Source organism: Lipotes vexillifer, unplaced genomic scaffold (assembly GCF_000442215.2).
Source record: "Lipotes vexillifer unplaced genomic scaffold, Lipotes_vexillifer_v1.1 scaffold418, whole genome shotgun sequence".
Classification (NCBI taxonomy): Eukaryota; Metazoa; Chordata; class Mammalia; order Artiodactyla; family Lipotidae; genus Lipotes; species Lipotes vexillifer.
The window spans coordinates 5122405-5136119 of NW_006798629.1; the positions used below are offsets into that span (position 1 = coordinate 5122405).

The following is a 13715-nucleotide window of genomic DNA, read 5'->3' on the forward strand; positions in this document are numbered from 1 at the left end:
GTTCAAAGTAGGGAGACAGAGCGCAACAGAGAATATGCCTTGTTAGAAATACCTAAAGTGACACGTGGCTTCACAGGAAGCAAGCACAGTCCTCCTGGAGCACCAGTGATCTCAGAAACGTTGGCAGGGATGGTGGGTTCAAAGTCAAGGGATGTCGTGAACCTACACCACCCACATTTGCAACCAGAAGACCTGGAGTCCAGGACTTGCCGTTCAGAACTGTGCAGTTTCAGGAAACTTTTAGTCTTCAAGCCTCATCTCTGGATGACAGTTGCAAGCATAAAAGGTGAAGCAGGAGAGTCCATCAGGCGGGTGCTTGTGGAGGGAAGGACTGACGCTTGGACGGCTTTAAGGTGGGCTTTGAAGAGAAGGAGGGTGTGGTGTTAGGAGAGTAGAAGGGCCGTCTAGACGGGGGTGGCATTGCAGGGACACCCCGAAATAGACGCCACGGATTAAAGGATGAATTTGACGCCTACAGGTCTTCTCCTAGACCTGCCTTTTCCCAAGACTGGACAACTATGGCACACCCTCTGTGGGCAGAAATCCCTTTGCTAATAATGGTCCAGCCAGAGCCAATAGTGACAAAGTACAGGTCTGCCCCCCTCCTTGACTAATGGTCACTTCTTAAACCGCCACCACTCTCTGGACGCATGTGACCCTGGGGCAACCATACATGTGCCCCCTCTGGTTTGTAACAGCCTGTGTATTTCCTCTGGGGCCGTCCCTTATTGTCAGAGGTCAGGGTGACTAAATCTCTGTCAGAGATGAGAGAACCTCTGGGAGCAGAATCCACTTATCTGGGTATTTAAGGAACTGGTGAAAGAAACAACAACAACAACAACATACTAAGCAATAATAATCATAGCAAGGCAGCATGATAGACGTGGACCACTTCGATTATCTCCTCTGACCTTCAAGGCAGGTGTCACCCGCATGTTACTGATAGGTTTAGTGACACACAGACCCATCAGTATCATGGCCCAGGGTCATCAAAGTCCAGGCTGTTGGATGACCACTCCAGTGCTCCAGAAAGCTCTGGGAGAAGTGATTGGTGTTCACTTCTCTGGGAGAAGTGAAAGGTGACTTCCTGCCGCTGGCTGACCTCCCTTAGGTCAGTTCCATCACCAGATAAAGGGCACTGGCATCTCAAGGCAGTCGAGTCACTGCCAGGACTCCATCCTGTGCCTTTTCGTATCTCCGGCTTCCCCATCAGTGCCATATGCGTAAATCGTGTGTGTCAGGAGGGCTCAGGAGTCCAGCCAATCCGGAATCTGATCCTAGCTCTGTCCAGTCATGGGACCTCACACAAGAGACCTGGCATTTCTCAGCTGGGCTCCCATTTCTATGATAGGATGATGGCCCTCATCCAGAAGGGTTGTTGGGATAGTCGGATGAGGTAAGGTGGCTGTGTAGACATGGAAGCTCCCGGGTGTTGAGCTTCTGCAGTGGCCTGGGTGCTGTGCTGTTTGTTTATGCTTCACACTAATCCTCTGGGGAAAGGTCTGTTATTACCCCTCAGGCACAAGGAGGTTAAATGACCCGCCCAGTTTCACCTCCTCTGTGGACAGATGTGAGTTCTCCTTTTGTCCCCTTTTCCTGCCCTTCTTAACGAATATAGGCTTCTGTTATCTTTGTACCCGGCATATAGATGAAAACACTCTTATTTTAGCATTGAAAAGAATTTTAGGAAATTGAAAAAGTAGTTCGTGTGCCATTTCCATTATCCTTAGAGGGAGAGACCCATTTTTTGCGGCATTGACATTTCATTAAAAGTAGTGGAGACCCCATGGGATTGTGTTGTTGATGAGATTTTTGTGTAATTTCCACAGAAGCAGTTAGTTTTGTGAGGTTTTCCCCTTTAGTTTCAGTGCCCCAACATCTGTAATAGGTAATGCTTAAATAGAAGGAGATTATAAAGAACATAATCTTCCTTCTACAGAGAAACAAAAAGAAAGAACCTTTATATCATCATTTATATTATTCTGCCTCTTACTAGAAGGAAAAACGTGCACTACATTGAAAATTTAAACATTTCACATTTCTGCCTTCAATATTATAAGGTATGAAAGGAGACCATTATGTTTTTCTATTTTTACATGCAGTGCATTTGTGACTGAGAAGTTCTATATTACTAAAATGGTTGTAAATGCTGCCTTGAATCAGTATATAGTGGAAGTGGCTAGGCAAAGGATTTACACGGTCAGTACTTTGTGAGGTAAATAAAAATTCTTATATTCAGAACACTTAGCAGCCTCTGTAGGTGCCCTTTTGTTTTGACTTGGATTTCTGTACCCTGGATTGCACAGCTAGTCAGCTCAGTTGATTACAGGAGAGGTTTAGCCTTAAAATTAAGTGAGCATTTTATGTCATTTTATGTGGGTTTTCAGGGGAGAAGCTCCTGGTTTTCATCCCCTTCAAAAAGGTGAACTTTGATCCAATCCAAAGAACCAGGCTGGAGAGCTGTTGGGTGGGAGTGCACTGCTGAGGACACCAAGGCTCTGGGCTCCTGTCCTCTCAGGTGCGCCCTTGGCCTTGGTCCCCTTTCATTAGAGGAACTGGATGACTTTGATCCTGTGTGACAGGTAGGCAGCGTGGCTGCTGTACTGAGTCGAGAAGTGTTCCCCACAATTCATGTTCACCCGGAACCCGTGAATGTGACCTTATTTGGAAAGAGGGTCTTGACACGTGTCGTCGAGTTGAGACGAAGCCGGGAGGAGGCAGGAAAGAACACTTCTCTCCAGCCTGAAGGGAGCGAGGCCCCACCGGCACCTTGGCTTTGACTTAGCACCTCTGGAACGAGAATACATTTCTTTCGTTTTAAACCACCCAGTTTGTAGTCCTTTGACACGATTACAGCCGCTACTCACATTAACCCCCAAAACAGTAGAATAGACACACTAGGAGGTTTTTTATTTTTTCTTAAGTCAAAGCAGCCCAGAGGCAGGCCCTGGGAGCGGGTATGGCAGCGCCGTGATGTGCTGGGGCCCCGGGCTCCTCCAGGCCACGCCCACAGCGCTGGGCGGTGATCCTCACCCAGGTGCTTTCGAGGTGACCTGCAGGGTTCCTGCCAGCCTTTCAGGCAGCACGAGTGGGGAGCGTAAAGACCCCAAAGGCACAGACGGAGCCAGTCCCCGTGGGGAGCTTTCCAGAGGCTCCGTCCGCGGGCTTCCCTTAAAGCTCTTGGGCTACAGCGGTGTCACGTGACCACCGCTGGCGCGAGGGAGGGCGCACCGCAACCTCTGGGACCCGTCTGTGAGGAGGGGTTGGAGGGTGGGGTTGGGATCCCCCCTTCACCAGCAGCCCCACCACCTCTTTAGACCTGAGAGACGGTGCGGCGGCCGTGAGAATCTAGGCTGTGGCTGCTGGGGTCTCAGCAAAGGAGAGCACAGGGAGGGGCCTTGAGAAACAGAGCGTATCCCCACTTAGGCCTGAAGGACCAGGGTTTCCATTACTGCAGCTTCCCGACGCGCTCCTGCCCGCTGCTTCCCCAGCCTGCCCTGCCAGCATCACCACTACCCCTCTGGAGTATACGGGCCATGGGAGGCTCACAGCAAAGCAGGGCATCCACGAGAGCGTGGCTAGGCCTTCTTAGTTCATGGGATTTTCGACCCGCACGGCCAGTGTGATGTGGTACGGCCTCAGGTCTGTAGTGGGAGAGTAAATCTATATACTTAAACTCGGGTGTGCAGAAATCTCGCTCTGAAGTTCCAGTCCCACCAAGAGCCGTCTGAGGCCTAAACACTTGCCAGTTAGAGGCAACTCGATTTCCTACCGGTTAACCACCTTGTCTGGACCAAGGCCCACAGTTCGTTTCCCCACTCTGTCTCTTCTTCCTGCCCGGGTGGCGTCAGGATTCTGGTCTGTCTCACGTGTCCCTCTGTTGAGGAAGGGCCTCTGAGTGCCCTCCGGGTCCTTGTCGGCCTCTAAGGAAGGATCTGTTCCCACATCTTTCTGGGCCTCTGTCCCCACTGGAGCCCCTGACAGCCCTGTCAACCAAGGCCTGTGGTCCTTACGGCTGCCGACCGTGGGTCCCACCACTACGTTGGAGATAGGAACCAGGCAGTCTGGCCAAGCCCTTTGGCTCCGTGCGATGTTCCACAGCAAGCTCTCCAAGAGGCAACAGGAGACAAAGGTCCTGCAGGGCAGGACATAACCTATCACAGTTGCTCTCTACAGATCGCCTCTCTTCCTGGCCCCCGATTTGCCAGGTGCGGCCTCCGTTGCTTCCTTGGACGGGAGAACCCCCCGCGCTTCCTCCAGCGGTCCCGGTGCCCCTGCATCCGCTGGCTGAGCTTCCTCCCAGGGCCTGGGAGCTCTCCCCTGCTGCCTCCGCCTCCACGGCCGGAGCTGGGGATCTGCCCCCTAGCGGCTCAGTGGGGCAGGGCCACTGCCCTGCCAAACTGCCCAGGCAGCCCTGGGCCCGGAGCTCTGCCTTAAAACTGATTCACTTTGTTATAAAGCAGAAACTAACACACCATTGTAAAGCAATTATGCTCCAATAAAGATGTTGATTAAAAAAAAAAATGCCTAGAAGATTTGAAAGAGAATTCCTCAAGTTAAAAAAGAAATGTCATTGGGCTTCCCTGGTGGCGCAGTGCTTGAGAGTCCGCCTGCCGATGCAGGAGACGCGGGTTCGTGCCCCGTTTCGGGAAGATCCCACATGCCGCGGAGCGGCTGGGCCCGTGAGCCATGGCCACTGAGCCTGCGCGTCCGGAGCCTGTGCTCCGCAAATGGGAGAGGCCACAACAGTGAGAGGCCCGCATAACGCAAGGAAAAAAAAAAAAAAAAAAAAGAAATGTCATTGAAATTTAAAATTCAATAAATATTTGATACAATAAGGCTAGGCTACTCTAACAAAAAGATCCAACAATAATTCAGTGCCTTAAAGGAGACTAAAGTTTACTTTCCTCCCACATAATAGTCTGAGGGAGTGAGTGTTCAAGGTAAACGTTGAGCCTCTATCTCATTTGGCCATTCAGGGATACACTATCCTCCAGGTCCTTGTTTTCATCTATAGTTGAGGTAGTGAGTTGTCATGGGTTCCAGATAGCTAGAAGGGAGAAGAGAGAATGGAGGAGTTATGAATAGGCCTTACATTTCCATCCTGGAAGTGGTATACTTCTATTCTGTTCATGTTTTATTGACAAGTGTGCTCCTTGGTAATTCCTCCTCTCACCCCTCCCCAACCAACTGACCCCAGGCATACACTGTCCTACTTTCTGTAACCATAAATTACTTTGAATTTTCCAGAATTTTAAATAAATAAAATTATATGGTAAAAAAAAAAAAAAAAAAAAAGCCAAGCAGTCCTGAGGCAACCCTGAAAGGCAGCCCTTCTCAGTCCTCCCAAAGACCTACAGAACTGTCTCTGGTCAGTCTTCTGCAGTTGGTTGTCATTAATGTCATGTTGAGTGGATTTTATGATGGGTTTTTTGTTGTCGTTTTTTTTTAATTGAGAGAGAACAAACTGTTACAGGCTTTTAAGGAAACCAGAAACATTCACTCTCTAATTATATCTATTATTCCATTCCCATTCATCTTGCTCTCTTGTTTTGAAGCAGGCCTTTCTATTAGCCAGAAACTGCAGTCACATTTTCTGAATAAGTTAAGGCTGCTGTTTTTCTGCTACTGTCTGTAAGAGGACTTGTCAGTATGGTCCGCAGATTTATTCTTAGCAAAGGTTCTAATAAACCGGCTGGACTCATGTGGATAGTACCAGTCTTCGCCTTGCCCCTTGCTGGAACTACTTTTTGGAAGTATTGAGGATAGCAGTGTTCTACAGTGCAGGTTCCAAGGATGTTTTTCCACGTTTGTTCAGTCGGTCGGTCAGTCAATACTTACCGTGCACCTGAAATGCGCCAGCCATTCTGCTGAGGGCTGGGGGTGTAGTCCTGAACCAGACCCTACTGGGGGTGATGGACCACAGATAAGCCAGCAGACGCCTGTGCTAACGTCGGGTGTGACAGGGCTTATTGTCGAGGCAGTAGAAGAGCTGGTGGTGGGAGACCAGAGGGTGGCCTGGGCCGCCTGGCTCTGCTCCAGGGAGGCTGCAGGGGAGCCGAGGGTGGACCCCTGAGGGGAGCGGTCGTCAGGGCTCTGGGGACAGAGCGTCCAGGCCCCGGGGGCCGGGCACGGAGCAGAGGAGCCCCGCGCAGAGACTGGGCCAGCTTGGTGGAGTGAATGACTGAGAACGCGGCTTGTGAGGCCTTGTAAGTAGGGTATTGTTAAGGGCCAGGAAATAAGGAAGCAGGTGTTAAGGGAGGGTGAGCCTGCTTACTGCAGCGATTCTCAACGTGGCGCTCAGATGGTATCTTTGTAAAAATGAGTTTCAATTCCCCGCCCCACCCCCCAGCACAGTCTCCTGCGTAGCGCTGGGGAGGGGGCTTCCACTCCTGCGCTGCCCCGAGAATCCCCTCCTCGGAAGCCACAGTCCCCAGCAGGGCTGGGTGCATCCCTCCGGCGTGCGGTGGGGAAGGCCGAGGTCCCCTGCTTGCTGAAGCCCTTGGTGGGCAGCTCAGCTTGGTGAGTCCTCAGATCAGGTCTGGCTGAAGGCCTCTCGAGCGGAGGCCAAGCCTCCTGCAGGCCATAGGGAAGCAGTTCCTGTGAAGACCCTGGGTTAAGTGTTGCTGACTCCATGAGCTTGTTCTTTTATTTTTAACATTATGTTGAATTGACAACATACCGTACTGTTTACATTTTTTAAAGACGGTGTCTTCAATGTACGTCACCTGGGAGGACCTGGTCTTTATTTAGTGAGAGGGGTGAGGTAACAGCATTGAACTCTGAGAAGTGTAGGAAGCCCAGCGGAAACACCTCCTCCCAGACGCTGGATGAACGCTCCATGCTGTTCACAACTTCGTAGGTCAGCATGGGGCTCCCTGGGCCCTCTGGAGGAGTAAGACACGTCTGTCACCATGAGAGCGCATCCGTGGATGTTGGGGGAGGCTGTGTGTACCAGGCTTGGTTCCCCCGCGCTGTGCCCGGCACCTGCCCCATCTCTAGGTGGGCAGAGTGTCCTTGGTGGGAAGAGTTGCTGCGAAACTTGGCAGAAGCCTTCCCCAGCTTGTCTGAAGTGATGGTGTGACAGCAGATAAGTTACACCCAGGCCACTAGTTACAAAATGTCATTCTTCTATTTTCAGTAAATATTCAAGAAGTGATACTACAAGAAAATTTGGAAAAAGAAGATCAAATTCTGGTTTCCCTGGCAGGACTAAAGCAGGTATGTCCGTTGCTCTGACTTTGTGTCGCACAGGCCACCCTTGCAGTGCCTGTTGGGGAGGGCACCAGGGCACGGGTAATGCGACATCAGAGCCAGTGTCCCCTGGCCCTGCGTCTCCTCCCCCTGTCTGTAGAGACAGACCCCCTCCTGACTCTACCTGCTCACGGTCCTGCTCCGCCCAGCAATTACGTCTGACCAGCCTGCAGCCCAGACTGGTTTCTCATTTCCCACCCCTGCCCCTTCCTCTTAGCAAAGCTGTTCTGTTTGCTCCTTATCGAAGCTGCTGTGGTGTGTGTGGTCCAGCTCAAGTCCAGTCACTCATCACGAATGTCCTGGGAGCACAAGGCATAAACGACCACCTCCTATAACAGGCCTCAGCCCCTCAAGGGCCGCAGTGACTCGACCCTTGAAGGACCAAATGGAACAGAAATGTCAGTGAAGAGACGCGGCCTGCGTTATTAGCCCTCAGCTGGGGTGGGTGGGCCCCTTCAGAGGCTGAGGGCTGTTCTGTGGAGCCGGGTGTGAGGGCACGCGGTGCTTCCTGCTCTAGGATAACCACCAAGGGCGTGACAGCCCGTCTGCGCCTGTGAGAACCTGGCCATTCAGGCTGTGGCGTCTCCCTTGGTCATTCATAAGTCAGTGGTTTTGATAATAGAGCTGGATTTTTTTCTCCTGTTATTTCTTTCTGATGGTCATAAATTCATATCCACACTATAAAAGAACAGTCAATGACAAGTCTGATTCAGATGTATTCGAGGTTTAGCTGACATTTAAAACCACACTCATTCATCTTTCTCATGGATTTTCTTCTTCTTTGAAAACAGATCAAAGACATTCTAAAAGGTTCCCTGCGTTTCAACCAGAGCCAGCTGGAAGCCGAGGAGAACGAGCAGATCACCATCTCAGACGACCACTATTGCTCCAGCGGCCAGGGTCACCTGCCCAGGGCCACCAAGCAGGTACAGGCGCCTGAGAACACTGTCACATCAGCCGGAGACGGAAGTTGGGGGGGGGGGGGGCACACACATTCAAACTATGGATAATACGAGCCCACCAAAGTTACTTCACGTGACCACGTGCGAAGTTCAACTGTAAGGTACAAGTGACCTAAGCCAGGGGTTATGTACACAGCTGTGCAAGTTGTGTACTCCCGTGCCCTGGGCAGTGCCCTGCAGAATAGACTAGCGTCTCCTGGAGTTGTGCAGTGCACAGCCTACACACCTGTACGCAGCAGCTTCGGCCTGAGCCTCCTGCCAGTCCCACCGTGCGGTGTTAGAAAGCCGGATCTCTGCCTCAGTTATGGGTCAGTTGCCTTCAGCCGATGCCTCCATTCCCCTTCAGCACAGGAAGTACTGTCCATGCTTCCCTAATGCTGTCTTGAGTGTGCCTCACTGGCCTGGAAGCTTTTTGGCCTTCATGGGGAAGGACTTCTCAATGTCCATCCTCTAAGCCACGTAGGTCAGCAATTTTTTTCTGTAAAGGGCCAGAGAGTAAAAATTTTAGGATTTTCAGGCCACATGTGGTCTCTGTCACATATCTGTTTTTGTGTTTGGTGTGCTAGCTTGCTTGTTTTTACAGCCCTTTAAAATTTACAAAACAGAAACAGACTCACAGACTTGGAGAACAAACTTAACGGTTACTGAGGGAAGAAGGTTGGGGGAGAGGATAAGTTAGGAGTGTGGGATTGACATGTACACACTGCTGTATATAAAATAGACAACCAGCAAGGACCTCCTGTAGAGCACAGGGAACTCTGCTCAATATTCTGTAATAACCTAAATGGGAAAAGAACCTGAAAAAGAACAGATACGTATATATGTATAACTGAATCACTTTGCTGTACACCTGAAACTATCACAACATTGCTAATCAACTATACCCCAATATAAAATAAAAATTTAAAAAATATATATGTATACATAAGCCATTCTCAGCTTGAGAGCCACACAAAAACAGGCCACAGGCTGGATTTGGCCCACGATCTGTCGTTTGCTGATCTGCTCTCTTGGGTGTCAACACGGTGTGTAATTTGTTCTAACATAGATTCCCAGAATTTTCCAGTTAGGAAGGATCGAAGAAACACCTGCTCGTTTTACCAGTGAGGAATTGTTTTCCGAACCCCTGTCCCAGTTCAGTCAGCTTCCAGCTCCACCACACTGCCTCCCGGCGTGTGATCTGATGGGACTAAACATTCCTAATAATATTCTTGTTAAAATGGTGTGCAGAGTTTCATCTTGAAAATCTCCCATTAGCTCTCATCTAAGTTACTTTCTCAAAAACTAGCATCCAGATGCTTGTAAATTATATATTTTTTATGACTTTAAAGAAGCAAAATGACATCTTAGAATGGGACTTTCTCAGTTTTAAGAGTACTCTTCCAGAAGAGAACCCTGTGTGGTCCGTTTCATCCAGTTTTAGAAGGGAATTTTCAGAGAGCATTTTGAGTCTGCATTTTAAAGCCACATGAATCCAACAGTAACATTGCAAGCTTACCTCGATTAGTTCCTCCAGATTCCCCTTCCATGCCCAGATGTTTAATTTTCAATAATTAGTTATTTATTCACATATTATTGAGCTTAGGCCCACCCCCTGACCATTTTTATAAATTTATTTATTTATTTTTGGCTGTGTTGGGTCCTCGTTTCTGTGCGAGGGCTTTCTCCAGTTGCGGCGAGCGGGGGCCACTCTTCATCGCGGTGTGCAGGCCTCTCACTATCTCAGCCTCTCTTGTTGCGGAGCACAGGCTCCAGACGCGCAGGCTCAATAGTTGTGGCTCACAGGCCCAGTTGCTCCGCGGCACGTGGGATCTTCCCAGATCAGGGCTCGAACCCATGTCCCCTGCATTGGCAGGCAGGTTCTCAACCACTGCGCCACCAGGGAAGGCTCCAGACGCGCAGGCTCAGTAGCTATGGTTCACGGGCCCAGTTGCTCCGCGGCATGTGGGATCCTCCCAGGTCAGGGCTCGAACCCGTGTCCCCTGCATTGGCAGGCAGGTTCTCAACCACTACACCACCAGGGAAGCCCCCACCCCGACCATTTTTATTCGACAATTTTATTTTAAAATTTAGCGTGATATTTTTTGTTGTTGAATGTCTAAAAATACCACAGAAAAAGAGCTTTGAAGAACACTAACAAATTTGCTAATTGAAAACTTCTTGAGTATACTTTGTAATCGTCCTTCCCAGTTTTCAGATTTGTAAGAACCTACCAGTTGCCAGTGCAGCCCCGGCGGACCCAGTGCAGCCTCCACATGAGCTGGCCGTGAGCCAGGAAGGGCGATGCAGTGTGATAGGCCCTCGTTCTCGCAAAGAACTGGGCTCACCCCACCTTGGAGCAGAGGGCTCGGTCCCCCTGCCAGTGCCCCTCCCCACCAGGGACTTAAAAGGGCTCTTCCTTTGTAGCAGTGCACGCACCCCACTCCCCCGTGGAGATGTGGCTGTTCTTTCCCTCTGATTACGTATCTTCTCTCGAGCTCTGCCAACAGCAGAGGGGAAATTGTATTCTTTTTTTCTCTTTTTAAATTAATTTATTTTTGGCTGTGTTGGGTCTTCATTGCTGCGCGCGGGCTTTTTCTAGTTGCGGCGAGCGGGGGCTACTCTTCGTTGTGGTGCGCGGGCTTCTCACTGCAGTGGCTTCTCTTTTTGCGGAGCACGGGCTCCAGGCGCGCGGGCTTCGGTAGTTGTGGCGCATGGGCTCAGTAGTTGTGGCTCGCGGGCTCTAGAGCACAGGCTCAGTAGTTGTGGCGCACGGGCTTAGTTGCTCCGCGGCATGTGGGATCTTCCTGGACCAGGGATCGAACCCATGTCCCCTGCACTGGCAGGCGGATTCTTAACCATGGCGCCACCAGGGAAGTCCTGGAAATTGTATTCTGCAGGGTGAAAAGAGCCTCATTCTGTCCCTCCCTTCCGCAGTCTGTCCTTCACACACTCCTTTGTGAATCTTTGGGAGGTTTTGGATGAACTTCACTCAAATCCACCACAGCAGAAGGAGGGACTTGGAGGACCCTTGATTCATCAGTCCATCAGTCCGTATCACCTGCCTCACTGGTCTTTGGTCCCATATTTTTATCTGTGGTCCAGAACTGCGGGGGGTTAATGCAGTAGCCGCTAGCCACAGGTGTCTACTTAAAATTCAGTTTAAATTCATCAGGATCAAAGAGAATTCAAAGTTAATTCAGTTCCTCAGTCACACTAGGTGCCTCTCCAGCGCTCAGTATTCTCATGTGAGTAGGGCTGCCTGCCTGGACAGCACAGAGAGGGGACATTTCATCAGCGTGGAACATTCCTGTTGAATAGCACCTGCTTCCACTGCGATCCTAAATCAAGCTGAGCAACAGGAGTGGTGGGCTGGCAGGGCGGGGAAGGTGGCCGTCCTGGCCAGCTGTAGGCAGGGCTGACATGTTGAGAAACTTTTTATATCGTGTGACACACGCCTGTGTTTGGCAGAAAGAGAAGACCGACCTAGGAAATTACAAAGTTTCTGTAAAGGATAGAAACGGCTCCAGGTAATAGCTGAGATTGCTATGGAAATCCAGAGAGAAAGCTTACTTGGGTCTAGAAAAAAATTCTAGGTGGGAATCCAGAAGAATGGGGTCTTTTCATCTGCTTGTGATGTCGGCCAAGTCTCCAGGCCTCTGACCTGGGCTTTAGTTCTTGGTTCGTAAGATAATGGTGCAGTGGGGTAAGAAGAAAAGATGGTTGCAGAAGCCCTGGCAGTTCTAACGTGCCTTGTCTGGGCCAGTCATGGCTTTATCTGGAAACTGGGGGGAGGGTGGTGGCACTCACCCTTTATAACTTGACTCCACTGCTTTTGCAGAAACAAGCCAGATAATTAGTGATGGTAGGAACCATCTTTCCTTCTAGTCACAGGCTAAAACACGTTACAGGTGTTTCTCCTCTTCAAGTCCTGCCCATGTCCTCACTGTATGCTAAAGGCGGATAGGCTGTCTTGGCATTTCTGCGGTAGAGACACGGCTTTGAAAATAGGACTGTCCTTGCTCACTCTGTTGTCAACCTCAGATAAGCTCCTGAGGGGGGTGGGAGGTCAAGGTTCTTGCAGCTTATAGCTCAGCACAGCAGTCACATGAACAAAGCATCTGCAGTCTGGAGGTGGGAGGCCAAAGCCAAGGCCTGACATGCACCCGCGGGCATGGACATGGGGGGACACCCTCCCCTGAGGCCCCCTGGCCCTGACCACCTCACAGAGGGCAGTAATGGGATGAGAAAGGGCCATCTGTCTCACCAAACTGCCCTAGTGCCAGTAGGGATCACGTCCCCTTCTACTGCAGGGCCATGTGCTGCATGTCTCTTCCGTTTTGTAAGAATTGCTGTGTGGACAGTCTATAAACAGCTTTACAACTTGAGCTGAAGAACCTTGAGGCCTGCTGTGTCTCAGCACTGGGATCTTTAATGCCATTCTGTTCCTGTTCTCTGATTAAATCTCTTAAAAGTAGGCAGATTGTCAGAGGGGGAGACACCTGAGCCATTATTTAGCCACTGGCCCGCATGTCACTCAGGAGAACATGAAATTCAGAGGGGGCCTGTCATCACACCCAGATTCCCTGAGGAGTGGTGCTGACTCTCTATCCAGGCTCTGCCCATAGCCCAAAGGTGGTCTTGGCCATGCTGGAGCCAGAGGTCCCCGGGGGGCCTTCCAGCCAAGGGGCTCTGTACCCCTCCTTAGACTTTAGGCCCTGCCTCAATTCCCCCCACCCCTCGGGGAGAGTAGGCGGGGGGGGGGGGGGGGGGGGGGCGGGGACTGTCTGTACTTTTATATAGTGGATGCTCTCCAGAGCTAGCACCTTGGCCGTGGGCAAGGGCTCTTCCTGCCAGGCTGGAACATCCCTGGTCAGACTGTGGCTTTACTTCCATCCTAGGGCTGGCAGGAGCTTCTCTGAACTTAACCCAAAACCTTGACCAGTGTCCTTGGACGTCAGCTGCTTTTGTTAAAAACAAAACACATAATTACTCAGAAAGAAAGGAAAATGATTGTAGAGTAAAGCCATTGCGTCTCTATACGTTTCGCAAAGGACCATTCCGGGTTTCTGTAGCAGCTCCCAGCCCCCCCGCATTGTCCCGGGAGAGCCCCGGCGCTCAGCCAGGATGAGCCGGCTGTGAGATGTGAGGAGAGGGAACACACTGGGCCGCCCCTGCAGCCCCCTTGCAGGCCGTAGTAGCATCACTGCAGATGGGGGGGTGGGGGGCACACTGGGGAGCCAGCCTGTGGCCTCATAACCATCTGGGCACGTCACTCACTGCGTGGCGGCCACACCCGAGGGCGGGAGCGAGGACGGACACGCTGTCCTCACCCCACGCCCCCTCACATGGGAAAGCTGGTGCCCCAGGAGGAGGGTGATGAGCAGGGCAGGGCCGCGGGCCACGTGCTCCGCTCCCCAGGCCCACAGCTCCCATCAGAGGGGCTTCCCTGCGTCTTTCCGGGGGATCCGTGGGGCCCCCGCCCTGCTCCGCGTCTCACCGTCTCACCGGTTCTTCCCT

The 13715-nt window shown here is 51.2% G+C and overlaps 1 protein-coding gene across 1 annotated transcript in view; it reads left to right on the top strand.

The window, feature by feature from the left end:
• TBC1D5 (TBC1 domain family member 5) overlaps positions 1–13715 on the top strand; it is a 358157-nt gene that overhangs the window by 343750 nt on the left and 692 nt on the right. The window contains exons 19-22 of the mRNA XM_007470644.1: positions 7142–7221; positions 8046–8180; positions 9265–9438; positions 10414–10561. Coding sequence (XP_007470706.1) covers positions 7142–7221; positions 8046–8180; positions 9265–9438; positions 10414–10561 — 537 coding nt within the window. The remainder of the gene's footprint in view (positions 1–7141; positions 7222–8045; positions 8181–9264; positions 9439–10413; positions 10562–13715) is intronic.